The sequence below is a fragment of the Danio aesculapii genome, chromosome 10 (genome assembly GCF_903798145.1).
Source record: "Danio aesculapii chromosome 10, fDanAes4.1, whole genome shotgun sequence".
NCBI classification, from domain to species: domain Eukaryota; kingdom Metazoa; phylum Chordata; class Actinopteri; order Cypriniformes; family Danionidae; genus Danio; species Danio aesculapii.
Window position 1 is genome coordinate 5,517,779 of NC_079444.1, and position 22,958 is coordinate 5,540,736.

At 35.2% G+C, this 22,958-nt stretch overlaps 1 protein-coding gene across 1 annotated transcript; it reads right to left on the bottom strand.

Moving 5' to 3' along the window:
• Nucleotides 1-1,206: 1,206 nt before the first annotated feature.
• Nucleotides 1,207-22,883, bottom strand: ptpn11a (protein tyrosine phosphatase non-receptor type 11a). Its single transcript, XM_056466619.1, has 16 exons — nucleotides 22,657-22,883; nucleotides 19,626-19,748; nucleotides 17,603-17,797; nucleotides 17,268-17,460; nucleotides 15,980-16,099; nucleotides 15,294-15,407; nucleotides 15,082-15,178; nucleotides 14,905-14,984; nucleotides 13,477-13,635; nucleotides 10,915-11,046; nucleotides 10,221-10,375; nucleotides 9,324-9,391; nucleotides 6,857-7,008; nucleotides 5,994-6,106; nucleotides 4,443-4,543; nucleotides 1,207-3,114 (listed from the first exon to the last, which is right to left on the bottom strand). Exons 1-15 carry the CDS (start codon nucleotides 22,668-22,670, stop codon nucleotides 4,474-4,476), a joined length of 1,785 nt encoding a protein of 594 aa, XP_056322594.1. The 5' UTR covers nucleotides 22,671-22,883; the 3' UTR covers nucleotides 1,207-3,114; nucleotides 4,443-4,473.
• Nucleotides 22,884-22,958: the final 75 nt, after the last annotated feature.

A 22,958-nucleotide genomic window follows, 5' to 3' on the forward strand; every position in this document is an offset into this window, starting at 1 on the left:
TAACCAAATTAATCTATATATGCATCCATCCGCCAATCAAACCCATCCATATCATCCATCAATCCATCCATTCATTATCCATCCATCCACCACCAACCATATAACCAATCCATCTATCCATCCAACCAGCCAAATCAAATCCATCCATCCAAATCATTCCATCCATCCATCCATCCATCCATCATTTAACCAACTAACCAAATCCACCCATCCATCCAACCAAATCAATCTAACCATCCACCTAACCAACCAAATCAATTAAATCAATCCAGCCATCAACCAACCAACCAAATCAATGCACCTATCCATCCAAATAAAATCCATCCATCCATCCATCCATTCATTCATACATCCACCAACCAATCCATCCATCCATCCATCCATCCATTCATTCATCCATCCATCCATGCATCCATCCACCAACCAATCCATCTATCCATCCATCCATCAATCAGTCCATCCATCCAACCAAATGAACCAAGGCAATCCATCCATTCATCCATCAAACAACCAACCAAATCCACGCATCCAAATCAATCCATAGACCCATCCGTCAATCCATCCATTCAACCAACTGAATTAAATCAATCCGTCCATCTGTCCATCCATTAACCAACCAACCAAATCCACCCATCCAACCAAATCAATCAATCCATCCATCCATCCATCCATCCATCCAACTCAATTAAATCAAAACGTCCATCTGTCCATCCATTAACCAACCAATCAAATCAATCCATCTATCCTTCCATCTAACTAAATCAAATCCATCCATATCAATCAAATCAATCAACCATCCAACCAACCCATCCATTAATCCAAATCAATCAAATCTATGTATCCAACTAAACCAATCTATCTATCAATCAACCAACCAAATCAATGTATCCATCCCTCCATCCATCCAACCAAATCAAAGTCCATCCATCCATCCAATCAAATCAATCCATCCATTCAACCAAAGCAATTAAATCATCAATCCATCCATCCACCAACCAACCAATTGGATCAATCTATCTATCTATCCACCCATCCAACCAACCAAATCAATCCATCCATATCAAGCCATCCATCCATCCAACCAACCAACCAACCAACCAACCAACCAAATCAATTAAATAAATCCATCCATCCAACCAACCAAATCAATTAAATAAATCCATCCATCCATCCACCACTCAATCATAAAAAAAGAGAACTCAACCATGAAGATGTGAGCTTCTTGTTTATTGTTATCAAGGAGTTGAAATGTTGGGTTAATTGCATTGATAGCCGAACGACAACATGATCAACCCTATTTATTAGCTTCGGTAAGGCTCACCGTCTGGCACGAGAAGAGATGCTGCTGGGTTAAACATACAGTATATCTTAATGGCAATTACATATGTTTAGTAAGTACATTCTCCTCTACAAGATATTCATGTACAATATACAAGTTTTTAAAAAATATAGTTTGCATTGAGTTCTACAACCGTTTCGTTCTCTTCACGATGACAAAACAAAAATTCACATTAGTTGCTTTGGACTGTAATGCTTTCTGGGTAGCCAAGAGGACTAATCTTTGTTTCAAATGAAAGAAAAGGAAAATATTGGTCACTGACACCGAGTCAAAGTTAGAAAAGAAAAAAAAGAAAGCATGAATGCAAAAGAAGACATCAAAAAGCAAACGAACAGCAGTTTTTTTTTTCCAAGAAACAAACACACATACACATATCAGGACGATAGAGACACTACAGTATGTCGGTAAGCCAACTCGAAGAGCACCGACTTGTGTTTTAAATGCATAAGGAATCATGTTCAAAAGTCAAGGTCAGATAATAGCGATTAAACAGAAAACACACCGACGGTTGAGAACGAAAATCTGATTCTGAAGGGAATTTCTCAAAGCACTTGTGAAAATGTTAAATAAACAAATGACAAAACACTGCTGACCTCGAACATAAGCAACACTAGTTGAAATGAATTTGGTTTAGTGAAACAAGCAAAGATTAAAGTGTTAGCTGTTAGTGTTTACTATTGAAGCCAAAAAAAGACGGCATTGCAAGAAAATGGCGGCTTGTGACCTGGTAAAAACAATCCAAACGTCAAGTTTGTCCATCATAAAGGGCCTAAGTAACACCCAAATTACTTCCACTGCTCTGCAAGCTAGAAATGTGCAGTCACTCTTAAAACAGTGATTTAGAAATTAAGTTCGTACGGTGCTTTGACGTAAATAACACACTATTTTCTTTAAAAAGACAGCGAAATATCATTAAAAAATAATAGGAAACAGGATTCGCAGCCAAGCGAAAGCAGCTGCTGGGTGGCCTGATGCAGCAGAACAATAATTCAGTAACACAAACAAGCCAGTGACACGGACATTTCGTCCCACGGAAAAGTCCTCGGGGTGTCGATCTCATAGGGGACAAAAAGGCAAACCGACCCGTCTGGACTGAAGTTCTCCTGCTGCTTGAAGCAAAGTCTTAAGGACGCTGGGTTTAAACTGAAGGCAGAGGATGTGTAAATGGACGAGAATGATTGGGATCCTCCAATGTGAATTATTTAGCACTAGCACAAAGATGGCCTTTTTACTGCATATAAAATGAATCAACGATGAAGAGCATCCCTTTCCTTTGCGGTGAATTGCTTCTCCTCTGTTTCTAATTATTTTAGCCAAGGCGTATGTGATGATAGGATCCGTTTTCTGCTAGATTATTACACTTAATGCTTTCCAGAAAGGGTTCTCACTTGGTTCGAAAGAGACAGATTTTTAAAAAAATGACGTAAGAGATGAACAAAGCGCAAGCTTTTCCCACACCCGCTAAATGTAGCCTGAATCGCATTTAGAAAACTCTACACCCAAAAAAACATGATTTTGCAGGGGCTGTTTTGGGTTTATTCAGTATAAGGCTTCATGATCGTCACAGTGGTTTCTTAGTGTGGGGTTAAAAGGCTACGTAGCAGGAAGGAGAAATGAAATTCACTCCATCCACATGTCTCTGAGCTTGTGTGGACCGGTCTCTGGAATTTTTTTTTTCTTTATAACTTTTTTTTTTGGCTTTTTTGTCGTCTCTCAGTTTAGTCATGATCACTTCTTAGGTGTTCAGGAGCGTCTGGCAACAACAAAAACAGTTCCTGTCAAGAAAAGAAAAAAAAGACACACAGAGTCATTACTCTTTCCTACTTGGCCACCGCAAACATGCCTTTTCGAAGATCAGAGCTGTCAATAAGGTCGATGATAACAATGGAATTGTATTAGCAAAACAGAAATGGTTTCTAAACGTTGCAGAAAAGAATAATAACACAATTTGCACTTGCTACTAGGGCTGGGCAATACAGCAAAAAAATATTTAAGATATCATGTTTTATATCATTCAGTATCGATAATTATTGAATATTTTTTAACAATCTATTTAGGAATACTAGGATTTTTTATTTATTTAACCACTTTAATTTACCACATTACTAAGGCAAATAGTTTTAATAGTCAAAAACATAAATATTTAAATTAAATATCTGATCTCTTTATAATAAAATAAAATAAGTGTTAAAGAGACTCTTAAACTTGATAAATAAAATGTTACAATGTGTGTGCAGTAGTAAAGTGTAAACACTGAACAATCAAAGCAAACTTTAAGGTGTGAATAATAATGATACAGTAAGCCTAAAACTCTGTCAACAAAACATGATTATCAAATCTGAGCTTTCAAGTAAAGGAAATACATACTGCAACATTACAAATTGTGAAGTTGGATGACTACATTACCACTACGCTAAAACATCTTTCAGATGGGGAGCTAGTGGCTGGGACGCACAAGAAAAGAAACCAAAAAGCCTCTCTGGCGAAATCCTTTCATTCTTCTTTATTTACAATCTCCTCACTGCTGCTAGTGCAAGCGTGTGGTTTCTTTCCTTCATAACTAGGCGACCATTAATCGTTTTCTCAGACAAACAAAGCATTGCTGTGGTTCGCGATATAAGTTTTTATTTATGAAGAGAATTAAAAAGCACTGCGGTGTTTGGATGCGTTGTGTTTATCTGAGGTAATTAGTCTGCCGTTAGTACTGAAATGTGTATATTCCATACAAAGTGTGAAGCTGATTGGTTAGTTCTATTTACAAGAATCGCGGAGCGCATACGGCATTCTGGATAGTTTTCAACTTGGTGCGCCTGGAAAATGCAAGCTGTGCACCTAAATTGGAAATAACCTTAACACCCGATTCACACAGGGCTTCAGCATCAAAGCATATTGGCATTCCTTTCCAGGCATGTGCTCAGCAGCCACATTTTAATAAAACTATAGCCTTCATATCGAAACTTCATACCAAACTTTTTATCGTTATTGACAATGGTGTTCGGTTAATAAATACTGATACCATTTTATCTGCCCAGCCATACTAGCTACTGTGCGGAAATGGAGTTAGCATGTCAAAATAACAGCTAGTGAAGAATGAGCATCATACCTGTGATTTGGACAGTGCTGGGATCAGGGTCTCATCTGTGACTCTTCTGCTGCTGCATTAGACCCACATTCTCATAGACTCGAGAGCTGTCGTCCCTCATGCTGAAAAAAACACACGATGTCATGAGTTTTTTATTTGCATTTAGCAAAAAATCTTCACTTAAGTAACAATAAACTGTATGGCTTTATTGCTTTCTGTATTATATTCCAGAAACGTTGGCATGTTTAAGTGCAGTAAAATCAAGAATATGTGATTTGCTGATTATCTCTTAACTGCTATTAGCAACACTTTACTTGAAGCGTTATTCATAATGAATGAATGTGAATGAGATTTTCATTAAATAATAATGATTCTTTTAATAATGATTTCACAGAGCAATGACACTTAATGATAAAAAATGTTTAGTGTATTATAATTATATATATTAATCCTACTATTACTATTATTATTACTACTACAACGACTAGTACTACAACAACAACAACGACTAATACTATGAGGACTAATACTACTATGATGACGACTACTACTACAATGACAACTACTACTACGATGACAACCATGACTACTACTACTACGACGACTACTATTAAGACTACTACTACGATGATGACGACTACTACTACTACTACGTCGACTGCGACTACTTCGACGACAACTACTGTTATGACTATTACTACAACGACGACGATGACTATGACGAATACTACTACTACGATAACGACTACTATTATGACTACTACTACAATGATGACGACGACTACTACGATGACGACTACTTCGACGACAACTACTGTTATGACTACTACTACGATGACGACTACTACTACGACAACGACTACTATTATGACTACTACTACGATGATGACGACTACTTCGACGACAACTACTACTACGATGACGACTACTACTACGACAACGACTACTATTATGACTACTACTACGTCAACGACTACTATTATGACTACTACTACGATGACGACTACTACTACAACAACGACTACTATTATGACTACTACTACGATGATGACGACTACTTCGACGCCAACTACTGTTATGACTACTACTACGATGATGACGACTACTTCGACGCCAACTACTGTTATGACTACTACTACTATAACTACAACGACTATTGACTACGACGACTACTACTATTACTATGACTACAACAACTACGACAATAAAGAAAAAAAAAATTATACAAGAACTCTTGCTTCATTGATCCTTAAACTTCTTTCACACATTTTAATTATCTGACGCTTTTACTCAATAGACCAGGGGTGCCCAAACTCAGTCCTGGAGGGCCGGTGTCCTGCAGAGTTTAGCTCCAACCCTAATAAAACACACCTGAACAAGCTAATAAAGCTCTTACTAGGTATACTAGAAACATCCAGGCAGGTGTGTTGAAGCAAGTTGGAGCTAAACTCAGCAGGACATCGGCCCTCCAGGACGGAATTTGAACACCCCTACAATAGACAAAAATACTTCTCTATAAAAAACAAACAAACAAACATTCAATTTAGATTAAAAAAGCATGTGTGTTCTCACTCAGCACAGGTTGGTGTTGGTGTGCAGGGTGGCAGAGGGCTCTGATCTCCTCCAGTCAGGTCAGAGAGAGAATATTTGATGTTGGTGTACTCTCGTCCTTTAATTTTACTTTTCTGAAAATGAATCAAAACAGTCAATTAAGCCAAATCAAATTTCCAACAACAAATCTACACCACTGTACAACTATAAATAGACTATAAATAAATCCTGTGGATGTACAGCGGGGGAAATAAGTATTGAACACGCCTCTCATATGGTAAATGAAGTCACATGCATTGCTCAGGTGTGAGTTTTTCAGACTTCAACGAAGTGTCAAAATCTTAATGGTTCTCTGGGTCTCGTCTATCAAATCTAAGCTTTACTTTGTATTCTCTATTAGATTCAAGTCAGGTGATTGGCTGGGCCATTCTACAGCTTGATTTTCTTCCTCTGAAAGCATTTGAGAGTTTTCTTGGCTGTGTTTTGGATCATTATCTTGCTGAAATGTCCTCCCTGGTTTCATCTTAATCCTCCTGCTGATGGAGATGTTGGACTGAAGCAGCTGACGTTCATTTACACTGAGGAGGAGCAGGGGGTTGCTGAGGAACTACTGAGAGATTTCAGATGCTGTCTGGGCTTTCACTGCCCTTCCAAACCTTCCTTTCTTCATGTGTTCAAAACTATTTCCTTCTGTCATTTCATTTTATTACACATAACTTCATTTGTAAACTAATTAATTTAGTTTTCTTTGCATATCCTGATTTCTTTGGTTGTTACTAAAAATCTGGTGAACATTTCAAGTCAACAACACCTTTAGAAATATGTTTTCTGAGATAAATGGTGACGTGTTCAATGCTTATTTCCCCCACTGTAAGTGTACACACCTGCTCCTCCTCTATGCGGCGCTGCAGAGTCTCAATATAATGCTGTACGGCCATGTAGATGAAGCGATACTGGGCTTCAGTCTGTACCATTCCTGAACGCTGAGATCGCACCATCTGGATAGTCTTGGGCACATCGATATCGCAGTCCACTCCTGAACACAAACTGTCTGTTAGATTGAGCTTTAAAGTAAAGTTGCTTCTGTTTGATTTTAGGGCCTTGTTCATCACTAAGAGAATCAGCAATAGGGGTGTACTAATAATGTTAGCTTTTAATGTGTGTGCGTGAAATTAGCTATATCGAGTTCCACCTGCTGCTCTTTCTCGTTTGTTCATTCGTTCTTTCTTTCTCATCTGTTTTTCTTTCTGTCTCATCCGTTCTGTCTTCATTTTCTTTCTCTCGTTTGTGCTCTTACTTTTTTGTTCATTCTTTCTTTTTCTTTCTCATTCGTTTATTCAATCATTCTTTCTTCCTTTTCATTTGTTTGTTCTTTCTTATTTGTTCTTTCTTTCTCGTCTGTTTTTCTTCCTGCCTCATCCGTTGTTTATTTCTTTCGCATTTTTTTCTTTCATATTTGTGCTCTTTCTTTCTTGTTCGTTCTTTCTTTCTCATCTGTTCCTTTTTCTCTTGCTTTATTTCTTTTTAGTTCATTCTTGTTTGTTCGTTCATTCATACTATTCATTCGTTCCTGATTTCTTGTTTGTTTTCTCGTTCATTCAATCCTTCTTTCTTCCTTCTCATTTGTTCTTTCTTTCTCGTTATTTCTCTCACTCATTCTTTCTTTTTCTCATTCGTTTGTTCTTTCTTATTTATTCTTTCTTTCTCATCCGTTTTTCTTCCTGCCTCATGCGTTCTTTATTTCTTTCGCATTTTCTCTCATTTGTTCCTTTTTTTCTTGCTTTTTTCTATTTAGTTCATTCTTGTTTGTTCGTTCATTCGTACCATTTATTCGTTCCTTATTTCTTGTTCGTTTTTCCTTTCTTTCTCATTCGTTTGTTCGTTCTTTCAATCATTCTTTCTTACTTCTCATTTGTTCTTTCTTTCTCTTTTTTTTCTCATTCGTTCTTTCTTTGTTTTTCTCATTTGTTTTTTCACTTTATTATTCATTCTATCCTGCTTTATTTCTTTTTAGTTCTTTCTTTGTTTGTTTGTTCATATGCACCATCTGTTTTGTTCATTCACACCATTCGTTTATTCATTCTTTTATCGTATTAATTTTTCCTTTCTTTCCCGTTCACTCGTTTGTTCCGTCCTTCCTTCTTATTTGTTCTTTCTCTTGTTCTTTCGTTTTTTTTCTGTCTCTTTCATTGATTCGTTCTTTCTTTCTCCTTCTTTTCCTTTTTTATAGTTCCTTCATTCTTTCTGTTTGGTTCATTCGCAATATTCCTTTGTCCGTTTTTTCTCTCATTTTTTCTTTCTAGTTCATTCATTCTTTCTTTCTCTTGTTGACTTTCTACCCTTTTCTTGTTCATTCTTTCTCAATTCTTTTTTCTCTCGTTTGTTATTTCTTTTCTCGTTCGCTCTCAATGGTTTGTTTTCTCTTTCTTTCGTTCGTTCTTTCTCTTGTTCGTTCTCTCTCATTCATTCTTTCTTTCTAGTTCGTTCGTTCTTCTGTCTCTTTTTCATTCTTTATTTCTCCTTCGCTCTTTCTTTCTCATTCGTTCATTATTCCTTTTTTCAACGGAAGTTTGCAAAATAATTTTCTTAAATCCCTAATAACAGAACAGCAATCACTAAGGTCCAATTCTACCCCTTAGCCCTTCCCCTTACCCCTTGTTTTGTGTGTTCACGTGAAGAGGTAGGGGTGTCCCAATTCCCGCCGTAGGGCTAAGGGGAAGGGCTAGATAACCCTTGAAACAGATTTTTCAGGACGACACTCGAAACCAAGGGGAAAGAAAATTTCCCAGAATACACCAGCTACAATTATTACAATTTTTTTACAACAAACAAGCATGTTTTAATATATTCATAACCGTGTTTGTGTTTTACCGTCATGCTTTAAAAAAAAAAAAATAAATAAAATAAAATAATTTTAACAAAAATTATTGTGTTTACATAGATTATTATGGCCACGGTGTAAATACACAGTACAGTTACGAGCTTATTGCCACATTATATCATTATGATAACATGATGTATGCCTTTAGTGATTTCCTGAAAATAAATACCGACTGGATTAACTACAGCAGTCGCGATCGTCGATCTCATATGAAGCAAGAGATCGCGATGACATGTGCAGGTGCTGTAGTGTAGTTTCTTAGGGATAAATTTTTAAGCTCTTCCCCATTACACTCTGTTTCAAGGGCCATGGGGAAGGGGGTAGGGGTACAAAAATTGGGATTTGGCCTAATATTTTTTGAAAAATGATTATTTCTCAGTTCTCAGTTGTGAATTATAATGGCACACATGAGGCGATTTACAAGTCGACCACTAATCAACAGATGATCAGTCTAGATTTGTAAACCTTACCCTTTTCTCTGATGATGTCTATTAATATATCAATCACGATAAATGTTCCTGTTCGTCCAATTCCAGCACTGTAGGAGAAAACAGCAACAAAACAAAAAAAACAAGTTTAAAACTCACCTGAACATGAAAATATCTGCACTGACATGTCTTACGTAAAGTCTACTTAAAAGTCATAAATATTTAAACAAGGGTTGGACAATATGACAATATTTATTGTATGGATATAATAAATGGACAGTAAAATTACAAATTTAACATTGTAATTAGAATTTTGGACCTGTAACCATTACTTTTTGAAGTATTTTACATTTTATTAACATATATTTCAATCAAACACTTCCATAAAGTTCTAAATATTGTGAGAAATATGATCACATATGAATAAGTATATACTTAAAAAGTTAAAAAGAAATGGTTCTTTACATGTAGTCAATATATATAAAATAATAATTGATTTAATTAACAGAAATTGTACTATATCATCATGATATCGTTTAAGTCAAAATTACTAGCCCTCCTGTGAATTTTTCCCAATATGTGAAATATTTCCCAAATGATGTTTAACAGAGCAAGGAATATTTCACAGTATGTCTGATAATATTTTTTCTTCTGGAGAAAGTCTTATTTGTTTTATTTCAGCTAGAATAAAATCAGTTTTTTTTTAAACCATTTTAAGGTCAATATTTTAACCCCCTTAGGCTATATTCTTTTTCGATTGTCCACAGAACAAACCATCATTATACAATGATTTGCCTAATTACACTTACTTGCCTAATTAACCTAGTTAAGTCACTACCTAGTTATAACACTGTCATATCGGCCAGCCCTAATTTTCATTTGTATGATGTCATCAGCTCATATAGGTTTAAAGTCTATCTCTGATGGGTTTGTCATTACCTGCAGTGCACTACGATGGGTCCAGCCCCAGTTATGCCCTCCTGCTTCAATTTGACTTCTTCCAGGAAGTCCAAGACGCCGCCAGGGTCTCCAGGCACACCGTGATCAGGCCAGGCACGAAAATGGTACTGCCAAACTGTACGCTCTGTATTTCCCTACAAAATCAGACAGTCTATTGTTGCTTTTTGTGTTTTGGGGTAAAGCTGCACAATATATTGAAATTATCGTTATTGCGAGAATAGTATACGCAATATACTAATGCTATCTCATGGCAATTCGTAACTTTTTGATTTAGTGGCTAATTCATATGAATTTGTACAATCTCATTTGTTAAATTTAGTATGATTTGCTTACCACCCAATGACAGTTGAACATTTTGTACGACTGATCTTATTGACAACAGCCAATAAGATTCTGAATTTCTACTGAGGTTTTCAGTCATTCGTGGTGTTACAAAGTCTAAATGTTTGCAACTTGACATTTTACATTTAATTAGCTAAAAAAATAGCTATTACCTGTTTATTTTAGTAAGATCATTACATAAATAATTATTTTTATGCTGATAAAACAGCATTTAGAAAGTTAGTTATATCGTAAGCAATATCGTTATTGCAACACCCAACAACATCACATATTTTCCCAGTATTGTGCAGACCTATTTTGGGGTAATGCAACAATTTCAGTTTGGCTTTACCTGTCCAACTTTTGACAGCTTCAGCTCTCGCAGGATGTAATCGTGCGCCATTGTTTCCTTAACGTTGCGCACTCGCATGGCTCCGTACTCCTTCAGTGCAGACACATCAGGCCAGTACTTCACACACTTACTCTGAAAAGAAATAAAAGCACACAAAATATGTCAGAACTTTTCAGAATGGGACGGACAATTAACTAAAAAACTAAATAGTGGCATGGCTTTGTGTGATTATCAAAATGCAAAGGATACAAATGATAAAAATTAACCTATTTGCTGCAGCTTTCCGATTGTCGGAACAATATCTTCCAATATTTCTAATGGGAATTGTTCAGATCAAATGCATTATAAAAGTGCATAATAATTAATTAAGTGATTATGTTTTCACCCCACAAATCAAGTAATTTTTTTGCTTTACATTTTTTCATGGTTCTTATACCTTTCTTACCAAAGTCCAAATGAAGCTCTTTAAATGTGCATTTTCCCCATTTCCAGCACTTTACAAGTGTGGCAAATTACATATTTACATACAAATATATACTTCATCACATTATATCAGATGCTATTTGCTATAGTATTCTATAGTATGGTATAATTACATTAAATTAGTGTAATTTACTTACATCTTTTATGTATCTCTCATCTTAAATTTATATTTATTTTAATTTTAAACGGCAGAGGCTTTAAAAATAAGACAGACAGACTACGCTACAGGCACATGAGCATACAACCTGACTTTTCACTTTATTCAAAATGGCAATCATCGACGACTTGGTGCATATATTCAAGCTTGGTCTCACTTTAAAGAAGACAGACGTCAGATTAAGAAGTGTTGATGTGAAAAAAAGCTTAAAAACGTAAATAAAACATAAATAAAAAGTTATGTGCCTTTATGTTTGTGAAAATAATAAAACAACAAATGTACATGTTAATATATTGCTTAATATATGTATTTTACACAACATGAAAATTAATCTAAATATCTGAACAAATTATATTTCAAATTGGAAGTTTATAACCAGTCATGGGAATAATGGCGCTATGAATAAACGGCGTCACTAACGGCATTACTTGTTCATTAACGAGTAATTAAATATATTATTGTTTCTCCCATTACAATGCCGTCACCGCTACAGACAATAAAATATGCACGTTACTATAACTGAGAACACTGAAGCGGTTTTTATGCGAGCAGTGTCTCTCTTAGCCATAGGACCTCTCTTTCTCTGGAGTGGGTGTGTCTGCGTTTGGGGCTGGGGTGGGTGTGTGTGACTGGTGAGTCTGTGAACGTGGTGTAACCGAGAACGTGATGACTGGCTTAGATAGAGTACATTTATATCGTTTGCCAATCAGAGGCAGGGTAGTGCAGGTGTTCACACACACGCAAACACACTGTCAGTCGCAAACACCAACGATCAGGTGTCAAAAATGATAATGATAATATAATATGTTGATTTTGATGGTTGTCTCTCACATTGTCCCACAACAACATTAAAATAGTGTAGATTAGTGTACAAAGTTTTATATTTACTTTATAGTCATTTGACAAATTAGATTTTTTTTTAAGTAACGCAATAGTTACTTTCCCTGGTAATTAGTTACTTTTATAATTGTGACTCAGTTGCTATTTTTTGAGAAGTAACTAGTAGCTATAACTAATTACTCTTTTAAAGAAACAGACACTGTTGATAACAAAATGTTGATAATAAAAAATAAGCTTTCAGTTTGTTTTTGTTTGGTCGCAGTACCATGTAGTTTGCATTGATGACCATACAAGGACACCCCAATGTTTTGAGGAATACAAACTGTATTTTCTTTTGGCAATATTTGTAAAGCAGAAATAAAATTCTAAAGTAGTATGGACAGTCTGGTGGTATCTGATTCGAATTTAGCCTCGAAAAACATCTATAAACAAGTAAAAGAACATTTCCATGTGGATTGCTGTAGCAAAGTAATGCTTTACAACTCTGATGAGTTTCCTTGTTGCAACTTAATAAATAACTGTTGCTCAGAAATATCTAGCAAAACCAGATATGGAAACTAGACATTTTAAGCTTTTAAATGATATATAGTTTGTCATGATAGCTTTATGTTTAGACTACACTATTATGGTTTAAAAATGTAACCGTAAATGGTAGCACATGTTGCAGAGTGAGAGTAAATGTGTTTTAATCAATTACTCTTCCAACGTAACAATTGGACAAACAACAGTGACAAAATCTCTTTTCAGGACTCTTAGACCATTACAGTGGTATACTGTTTGTCATGATTAGACTAGCATTTAATTGCAAAAAAAACGTAAACTTAAACGACCATGTGGCGGATGGTGACAGTTAACAATTAACAAGATGAATTAATATGAAAGCAAAAACAATAACATTTAAGCACTTTTCAAATCTTAAAAACACGATTAAATTCAAGCATTTTCAAGGTTTTCCAGCACCCGTACGAACCCTAATAATTTCAACATATGTTGTATCATTCTTTATGCATTTAAATGCTATATTTATTTTAGCGATACTGCAATCAGTTCCTTACAGGTCTTAACATTAGGAAACCCCTCACCTTTCCCCGTTCCACTTCTTTTGTGGTCATGACGATGACTCGAGAGTTCTCCTGAAACACCATCCTCCAGAAATCGCTGATGGTGTTCTGCAGGCAGCCTTGTGTGGCAATGTAGCTCCTTTTCAACTTGGAATTGTTGCTTTTAGCCTCATTATCAGGCTGCCAAAGAAAAAGAAAAGTTGTTACGCTAACAAATGCACAGTACTGTGCAAAAGTCTTAGGCCCCCAGTTACATTTGTTGCTTTACTGAGGGTATAATGACATTATATATTACTTCTCATTCTCTTTAAGTTAAACTACAATAAGAAAATACAGGTCCTAGTTAGATTTTTTTTGGGGTCTAATTGTTTAAGACATATGAAAGAAAGAGTTGGGGAAAAATGGAAGAATGAATGAAAAATACTGGAGTTTCTGTCTTGGTTTCATCTGCATTTCTGCCAGAGCTGTTGTCAGTATAGCCTGAATTGTTGGGATTGCAAATGCTGAAAAGTACAGACAGGTTTTAATTCATCAGGAACTGGAAAGCACCATATTTGTAATGGTTTTATTTTTCAGCATGATAATGACCCCAAACACACTGCTAATGTAATGAAATCATATTTGGAGAGAAAAAAAGCTAATGAAACTAAAACAGTCATGAAATGGCCTAAACAGAGTCCAGACCTAAATATATAGAGAGCATGTATAGGCAATATTATTGTCAGTATGAGAATTACTTGGAGATAAAAATAATAGAAGATGCTAAATCTAAGGAAGAACTCTTAGAAACGCTGAGATGCTTGATATTAAATAGCACATCATTTCAAAAAAGCTGTTTGCTTGGTGCTCAATGCTGAAAAGCGCAGACAGGTTTTAATTCGTCATTTGTAATTCCTACTTGGAAGCATGTAATTTGTATTGTTTTTTTTTCAGAATGATAATGATCCCAAACACACTGCTAATGTGATGAAATAATTGGAGAGAAAAACAGCTGATGAAACAAAGTCATGAAATGGCCTCCGCAGAGTCCAGACCTAAATATTATGTACAGTATGTATAGGCAATATTTGATGAGCATAGCCTGGAGAGAAAAAGAAAGATAGAAGATACTAAATCTAAGGAAGAAGTCTTAAAAATGCTGACAGATGCTGGATATTAAATAGCACATCATTTCAGAAAAGACTCAAGCTGATGCTTGGTGTTAAAGAGCTCACGTTAAACACAGATTTTAGCTGCTAGTCTTTTGATTCCTTGAGTAATTTTGTTCTGAATGTTGTGTACATATTACCCATATTTTCTGTTTGTATATTAATGACCATGACCCTGCACCTTCTGCATACCTTTTAGATCAATTTTCACAAACGTATTTGCCTCCCAAAGCTGGAGGTGACCTAAGTCGTTTGCACATTACTGTAAAATCTGGACAGAGCTTTAAAAATCTTCTGTTACCATAATGAGGTTGGCGTTGATGTAGTCAGAACCTTGTTCATTCACATCACCATCGGTGAGCACGACTCGAGTGTGATCGACTGAGGAGGAGACACAGAGATAACAATATTAATAGCATTATTGGCTCACATGCACATGATTGTTTCATGGGTTTGCATGATGATGATGTTCGCTCACAGGGAAGAATATTCTTATATCTGTTCTTGTTTTTGTTTTCTGGTCGCTGGCCCTCTTTGCGACTGTAGAGGAGTTTACATTCCTGTTGCTGAAGCGTCTGTGTGGACAAAAAATTAAGTGCATGACCAAAAACTGTAAGAAAACGACATTGATCTAAAGTGAACAGATGAGTGGGTAATCTGGCATTAAAGCGGATGCTTATTGGCTCTCACCTCAAACTCCTCCCAGAATCCCTGCTTGACTTTATCTGTGGCCTCGGCAAGCTTGCTGAGCTCTCGTACTCGACTTTCGATCTCTGCTGCATTGATGCGTGTCGTGTTCAGAGGCTGCAAGAAACACAACGCTGTATTAAATGTGCCAGCACTGCAGCACCACTGTGAGGTTTTGGTAATATCTTTCAAAATGTATTTGAAAGAAGTCTCTTATAATCGGTTTAGCAAATTTCTTGTGAAATAACATAAAACTCTTAGAAGAAATGTTTTATTCAAATTTATTTTTTGTTTGACTCCCGCAATGGTGCATTAGCAGCAGTCATTACTCCAGAAATAATTCTTACTTGCTGCACTATAAACATGTTTTCTAATTATCAAGTTTGAAAGCCGTTTTTAGATTTTTCTGGAAACGGTGATACTTGTTTTGTTTTTTAGGATTCTTAAAAAGCAAGTTAAAAAAATGTTTATTGGAAATAGAAATATTTGGTAGCATAATATATTTATATTTTCCCCAATTTCTTTTTAATAACAAGATTTTTTCAACACATTTCTAAACATAATAGTTTTATTAACTCATTTCAAATATTGCCATGTGTTAAAGGATTTTAATGCACTTGATTTACACGAACAAGGAACATTTGTTGTACAAATTCTAAACCAATCCCCTAAAATGGGCAATCATTCACCTGTTTGAGCTGCAGGACTGTCCCCAGTGTTTCCACCATAGGGTTTTTCTTGTAGTGCTCCACAAGATCCGTGAGCGAGTCAAATTTCTCCCCACCTCCAACATCATACTTCAGGTCATGCTGTCAAAATAACAACAGAAACAACAGTATTATAATTATATAAAACAACAGGTAAAGACTGCTTATATTTTACTGCTTTGGTATTAAATACAGAATTTTTCTGCAATGATAGAGACTACTCTTAAAAGACTTTAGCAATGCATGTTAAGTTAAAGTGTACATTTAGCACAGTCTTTAGATATATGTTCTCAAATATATGTGCTGTAATTCTCTCATTTTCAGTCTTCAGTAACCTCATACTTGTACCCATATTTTCATTTGTCTGCCAGAGAGGATCATAATGCTGTTTATAAAAGTGTACAGTCTTTGCAAAGAGCCACAGCTTTAGCAACATATGTCTTGAGGTATATTTATAATGGCTGACAACGGTCTTCATCATTTGTAAGGGTCATAGAACCCATTATAATCACTGTCTACACTGAATAACATGCACAGATGAATATTTACAGTTGAAGTCAAAATTATTAGCCCTGTGAATTTCGTTTTCCTTTTTAAATATTTCCCAAATGATGTTTAACCAAGAAATTTTTCACAGTATTTTCTATAATATACTTTTCTTCTGGAGAAAGTCTTATTTGTTTTATTTTGGCTAGAATAAAAGCAGTTTTCAAATTTTTAACCCATTTTACCAATTTTTTTGGATTCTCTACAGAACAAACCACTTTTATATAATGATTTAATTACCCTAACTTGCCTAGTCAACCTAGTGAAGCCTTTAAATGTCACTTTGATCTGAATACTAGTATGTTGAAAAATATCTAGTCAAATATTATGTACTGTTATCATGGCAAAGATAAAAGAAATCAGTTATTAGAAATGAGTTATTAAATCTATGATGTTTAGAAATGTGTTGGAAAAATCTTTACGTTAAACAGAATTTGGGGGAAAATATGCAGGGGGGCTAATAATTCAGAGGGGCTAATAATTCTGACTTCAACTGTACATATATCACAGATTTAATTTAGATAAATATATATGAAATAAAATCTGTTGTATCCCAATTAAATTCATTTTTTAATTAATTTTAATTCCACACAACTTGAGCACACTAATTGCCTACTTGGTTATTAAGGATCTACACCATTTTAATCCATATCTGATGAAAAAAAAAGGCTAACAAAATAAAATCACATTGTAAATAATGCATTTGATTTGTCTTTTTTTTTACCTGGCATCGTATCATGACGTGGGTGACTTTGGGTTTGCCATCGCTGGTGTCCGTCTTGTCATCTCCAGTTCGTACGGAGAGCACAAAATCTCCTGGGTGACTCTGACTTTCTCTCACCAGGAAACTTCCGTTCTTGCCCTTCTCTGTCAACAGCTTCTCAGCTTCACGACCAGAGAGGTGACCATGAAACCACCTTGTGGTTGCAGAAAAAAAAAAACAGGACAGTCAGAAAAGGTTTTTTCAAGTTCACAGCCAATAAAGAAAAGCCTATAAACACAACTCATCCCAAATTGTCATGTAAGGACAGACAGATAATGAGGTAAGTTTGTGCTCACCTCTCAGAGGTGGGATCGGCACAGTTCAGAGGGTATTTCAGCTCAATGACGTCTCCATTTTTCTCTTTCAGCTGTCCATGATGTTCCATGTAATACTGCACCAGCTCAGCAAGGGTGGCAAACTTCTCTCCACCGTACAGGTCGTAATAGTCTCCTGTGTTTTGAATCTTAATGTGTGTGACAGCGCCATTTCGCCTAGTGAGGAGGTGAAAGAATGAAAGATGATTTATATTAGTACTGTTTAGGAAAAAAATATGGATTAAAAAAAAGAAAATCTGAATTTATTAAAATACATATTCACTAGTGCTGGGCAAAGATAAAAATCACAATTAATCGTAATCAAAAGTTTGTTTTGACTTAAAATTTGTCGTGTATTACATATATTTATTATGTATATGTGATACACACACATGCATAAACACTAAACTATACAAAACATCATTTTAAACTTTATCACAGACTCAAAGTTCAATAAAAAAACACATTCCATAACAAATTACACCAATGTCTCCACAGCTCTGTATGACAGCGTGTACTATAGACATCCATGTTCTAAAACAACTTTGTTACATAGATAATGCAATATATTTATCATTTGTATCATATACATATTAATCTTTTTATATTTGAATAAAAAAAAAACAATTCAAAAAATTTTGCACGCATGTATTTATATATACTGTACACAGTACACACACATATATTAGGGATGCTCCGATTGATTGGCCAGAGATCGGTATCGGCCGATAATCCCATTTCATGACTCGATCGGTACTCGGTTATCTGGTGGTCAATCTCATCGACCGATCACAATTGTTTGTTTACGAGTTTAGAAGCAGAGGACACATAAGAACTGAAATCTTTTTGCATATCAGAACTGAAAGTTCTGTGTTTTCAACAATATTCCAAGTTTATTAAAACCCGGTTGGAGAAATAGCTTAGAGAAATAAAAAATTTGGGAAATAAAATTTAATTAAAAAGTTTTTTTAATTTTTAAAAAATTTATAAATTAGAGAAATAAAAAATAAATACAAAATAATTTTTAACTTGAATATTTAATAATATAACTTATCATAACATACTTATTGCAATAAACAATAGTTTATATACCTATATCCTTTTAGTAAAGCAGTAATGGATTAACAGGTCTGCATTTTAACTTCTTATGTAACATATGTGCTCCAAACTTTATAGAGACATTCAATTCTTCTTTTTGTATCCGTTTTTCTATTTGATCTATTATTTTCTGTAAACCTTCTTCTGACTATGACATGTCCACACTAAATGGTTATAAGAGACATGTTTAAGGAATTATATGCAACATCTATAATTCATTAGGGAGAGATCTCCACTTAAGTAGCATACATGGGGGCAAATGTGCTTTATGCATAATAAAGCTTAAAAGCATCTGAATCGGTACTTGTTATAGGCCAATCACCATGACAAGGAATTGGTACTCGGTATTGGCTCCAAAAATCCTGATCGGAGCATCCCTAACATATATTATATCAGAACAAACGTTTATCTTGTATGCAATTGATTTTTGCAGCACTAGTTTTTTTTAACTACATGACAGCTTTACACATGAAGGTGGTTCACTGAATAAAACTGCCTTCCGATTATTTAAAGTCAGTTTTATTCAGTGAACCACCTTCATGTGTAAAGCTGTCATGTAGTTCAGGTAAAAAAAATGTGATCTGCGCAGCCAATCAAAAAACGTCATGGTAGAGTATTAAAGTCGACCAGTCAGTTCAACCCCTAGCCCTAAGTAAGCAAGTAATAAAAGTACATAGTAAGCCATGTACTTTTTTCTTTTAATTAGCCTAAATTCATTAAATTATTTATGCATAACAAAGTATAGTACACCTAGAACATCTACTATTTTTTGGGGTGGGGGGGTATATCTAAAATCTGTAGCACCACTATTTTAAATAAGTTTTTCTTAATCTTTTAAAAATTATTTATTTTCCCATTAAAGCTGGTTATTCCCAGCCCAAATTTAAGTTTATCTGTCAAAGCACACCTGACAGAAAGTGTAAAGTCTCCAGGGTTGCTTTTGCTGGGACGCGCCAGAAAACTGCCATCCACACCACGAGTGAGAAGGAGATTCTCTGCCTCCACTCCTGTGATGTTGGGGTGGAACCACCTGTAAACAAACACAGCAGTAGTGTAGAAAGCAGAAAGTTGGTTTTGTATTCACACATTCATTCAATGACAACTTATGACACAGTCCCTACATTGTTTACCATGCTACTTTGAAAATTTGGTCTGAAATCGCATGTAAATATGACTTTAAAACAACATGAGCACTATTTAATTGACCATGAAGAATGTTGTACTTTGATAGTCATTGGCTGCTAATATGATTTCACTGTTTAGAATTGGCAAAGAATACTTTTCTGAAATTATACTCCTAAGGAGAGAGTGAGCAAATGTGTGAATATAATGTCCAACATGACATGAAAGTTGATTATTAAACTTTTGACAACAATCAAAACAAGCACAAATCACTCAAAAATGAAGAAATCAAAACCAAAACATTAAAGTACCAACAAGGGCTGAACGATCTGGTCTAAAATCAAAATTCGCTCAATTGAATATTTTAACTCGATTACTATTAATGAACGATTATTTTATGTATTAATTTTTTTTGCCCTTAAAGTTCACTGATAAGTTTTGTACAGTAAATATGCTCACATATTACAAGTGAGATGTTTGAATGAACGGTGCATAAATAATTAAAGGAAACACACACGGTCAACAATCTATGATTATTTATTAACATCAACATTGAGCAACTGAAATTAAAACACACATTACCTAAAACCAACAGTCAGTTTTATCTTATAAAAAAGAGAAAATAAATAACTTAAATAAATAAACAATATAAATTATTTTCATATTAAATAGAGAAAATAAGCAGTCTCTCTTGTATATCCTGTGAATAACAAATATTTAATTGTAAATTATAATTTTATTGTAACAGAAAATATGCCATCTCAAGGCACCGCTTCTAATTATCGTCAATGTAGTGCAAAGGTGTGAAGTGTAGTTACATTTTTTAAAGTGGTTTGGAGGTATGCGGCCGCACAAAAACTGCACCGGACCATACCGATGATTTGGACACAAGTATAAATCAGCCTTAGCACAGCGGGGTCACATGACCCACACGCAGTAGGGAAAGTAATTGAAAAAAAATTGACCTGGAAACATTTGATTGATTATAGGTGAATGTTGATTTCGATTACTTTTCGATTAATCATCCAGCCCTAGTACCAACAGAATCATCAGTAAATATAGAGAATTATCATACTGAAAACGTTGGAGCAATAATAATGCACGAGTATACTGTGACACCACAATTACTTTCATTAATCATGTCTTAAATAGGTACGGATGTTTTCAAGGTATACCGCGGTTTGGAAAAGTCAAGGTTTTAAAACCTCCAAAATGTTCTGTTACACCGTTCCTGCGGTATATGTACGAGAAGATGCAAATTTAAAATGTAAATAAATCTGTGTTTTTGAAACTAACGAAGACAGCAGAGGTAAGTAGCTATGTTTCTATCCAGAAACACAACTTAAATTTTTGAGCAAAACTGGAATATCACATGAAAGACGTGCGAATAAAGCAGCGTTTCCATCCAATAAGACAAAGAGAACAAAATTGTCACTTAACTGGCGCCAAATATCAACAGTAAAAACTAAATTTGCTGCGGTAGGAGAAGCTGCGTGAATCTTTTCTTTATTTAATAAATGACTTGCGCTTCAAAAGACAAATGCCATGAAACAATGAATGCGTGGTGGCGTTTGAAGGTGTGAGACACGAAGCACAGACGCTCATGAGAGTTATGGACGTAATGAATAAAATAACAATAATACTGAAATTGTTTTCGTTTCGTTGGCGTTTTAGAACGACCAAAACAACATTTCAGATGTTTTACAATGTGCTCAGCCTGCTGGTTTGTCCTTTCACACAAATTTTTATGATCACATGACTTTTTATGCACATACTGGAATTTGTTCGGTAACAGTGTTTCCTTCGTAGTTTATGTGCATCTTATCTTATCAAATAAACAGTTTATCCTGTTATGCACATACATTTTTTATGCACATTTTTTTTTATTTATGCACATCTTGGCGTTTCCATAAACTGATTTTTTTATGTGCATATCCAAAATGCCTATACAAATAGGTGGAAGGAAACAATTTAATTGATTGAATTATTTAGCTTGACATGTTTACTGTTGCTCAGAATTAAATATATTGTGTTCAAAGGGGGAAAGCCTTTGTTTTTTTATGCAGACATTTAAAAAGATCATATTTTAGAGCAGTAATCACAATACCGTCAAACCGTGATATTTTTAACAAGGATATCATACAGTCATAATCTTATACCAGCCCATGCCTAGTTTTAAACACTGCTTGATCGTTTATTAACTTCAAACATGTACATGTTTTGAAAAAGTCCACTTACACAATTTAAACATGCTATATTTTATATTTTAATGCATTGAACGGCGTATTAAATATGATTTGAGTGTCCAATTATGTCCTACATTTTCCTTGCAGCATGAATTATGCATGCGTCTATTCATTTGATCTATTTATAATGCAAATGACAATAAAACAACGTTAATGATGGTAGATACATTAAATAAACGGAAGACAAATGATGGCAGAGCTGTCATGTCACATTCTCACAACAGTGTCATGTCTTGTCCCAAATCTATAACACGACCTGTCAATCACGATCAACAGATATGAAATATGAACATTAAAAAAGGCTGTGAGAGTGGCTTAGAGAGAGTTCATTCACTGTAAATCTGACTCTTTCAGACTCAAACATGTCCAGTCTCGCCCTGATGGGTTTAAATCATTAAACTGTCTGCTATTTAAATCAAACACGTTGCTTTCGCATTTTGGACAGCCTAAAACTATCTTAACAAACAATTCCTTGCTTTACCATGAAAATAAGACACCCCGCAGAGATAAGAAAAGCTAAATAAATAAGTAGCAGGAAGAATGTTTGGTTTGTTTTTGCTTGTTTCTCACCTTCGGGATGTCATCGCTCCCTCGCTCCGTTTACTGTAATTTCACTCACTTTCCGGGTAACAACTCAGTTTAAATCGACAGTGCCGTGTTCAGCGGCTCATACGGCAGCGGGTACCGCTCGGTTTGGATTCGGACAGACGAACATGAGTGAAAAAATGACAGGAAACTGGAACCGGGAGCGCTAGGCCGCGGCGGCGGAGAGTTTTCTGGAGTCGATTGGAAAAACGTCACCAAAGCTGCGACACACAGAGAGCGACGCTCCGCGCTGACGCGCCATCCAGAGGCGGACAACCGGAATAACA

Coding starts and splice junctions, on each gene's coding strand:
- ptpn11a (XM_056466619.1), bottom strand. Junction 17,461..17,602: donor GCCGATCCCACCTCTGAGAG/GTGAGCACAAAC, acceptor TGCAACCACAAG/GTGGTTTCATGGTCACCTCT. Junction 11,047..13,476: donor AAGAAGTGGAACGGGGAAAG/GTGAGGGGTTTC, acceptor ATTTCTTTTCAG/AGTAAGTGTGTGAAGTACTG.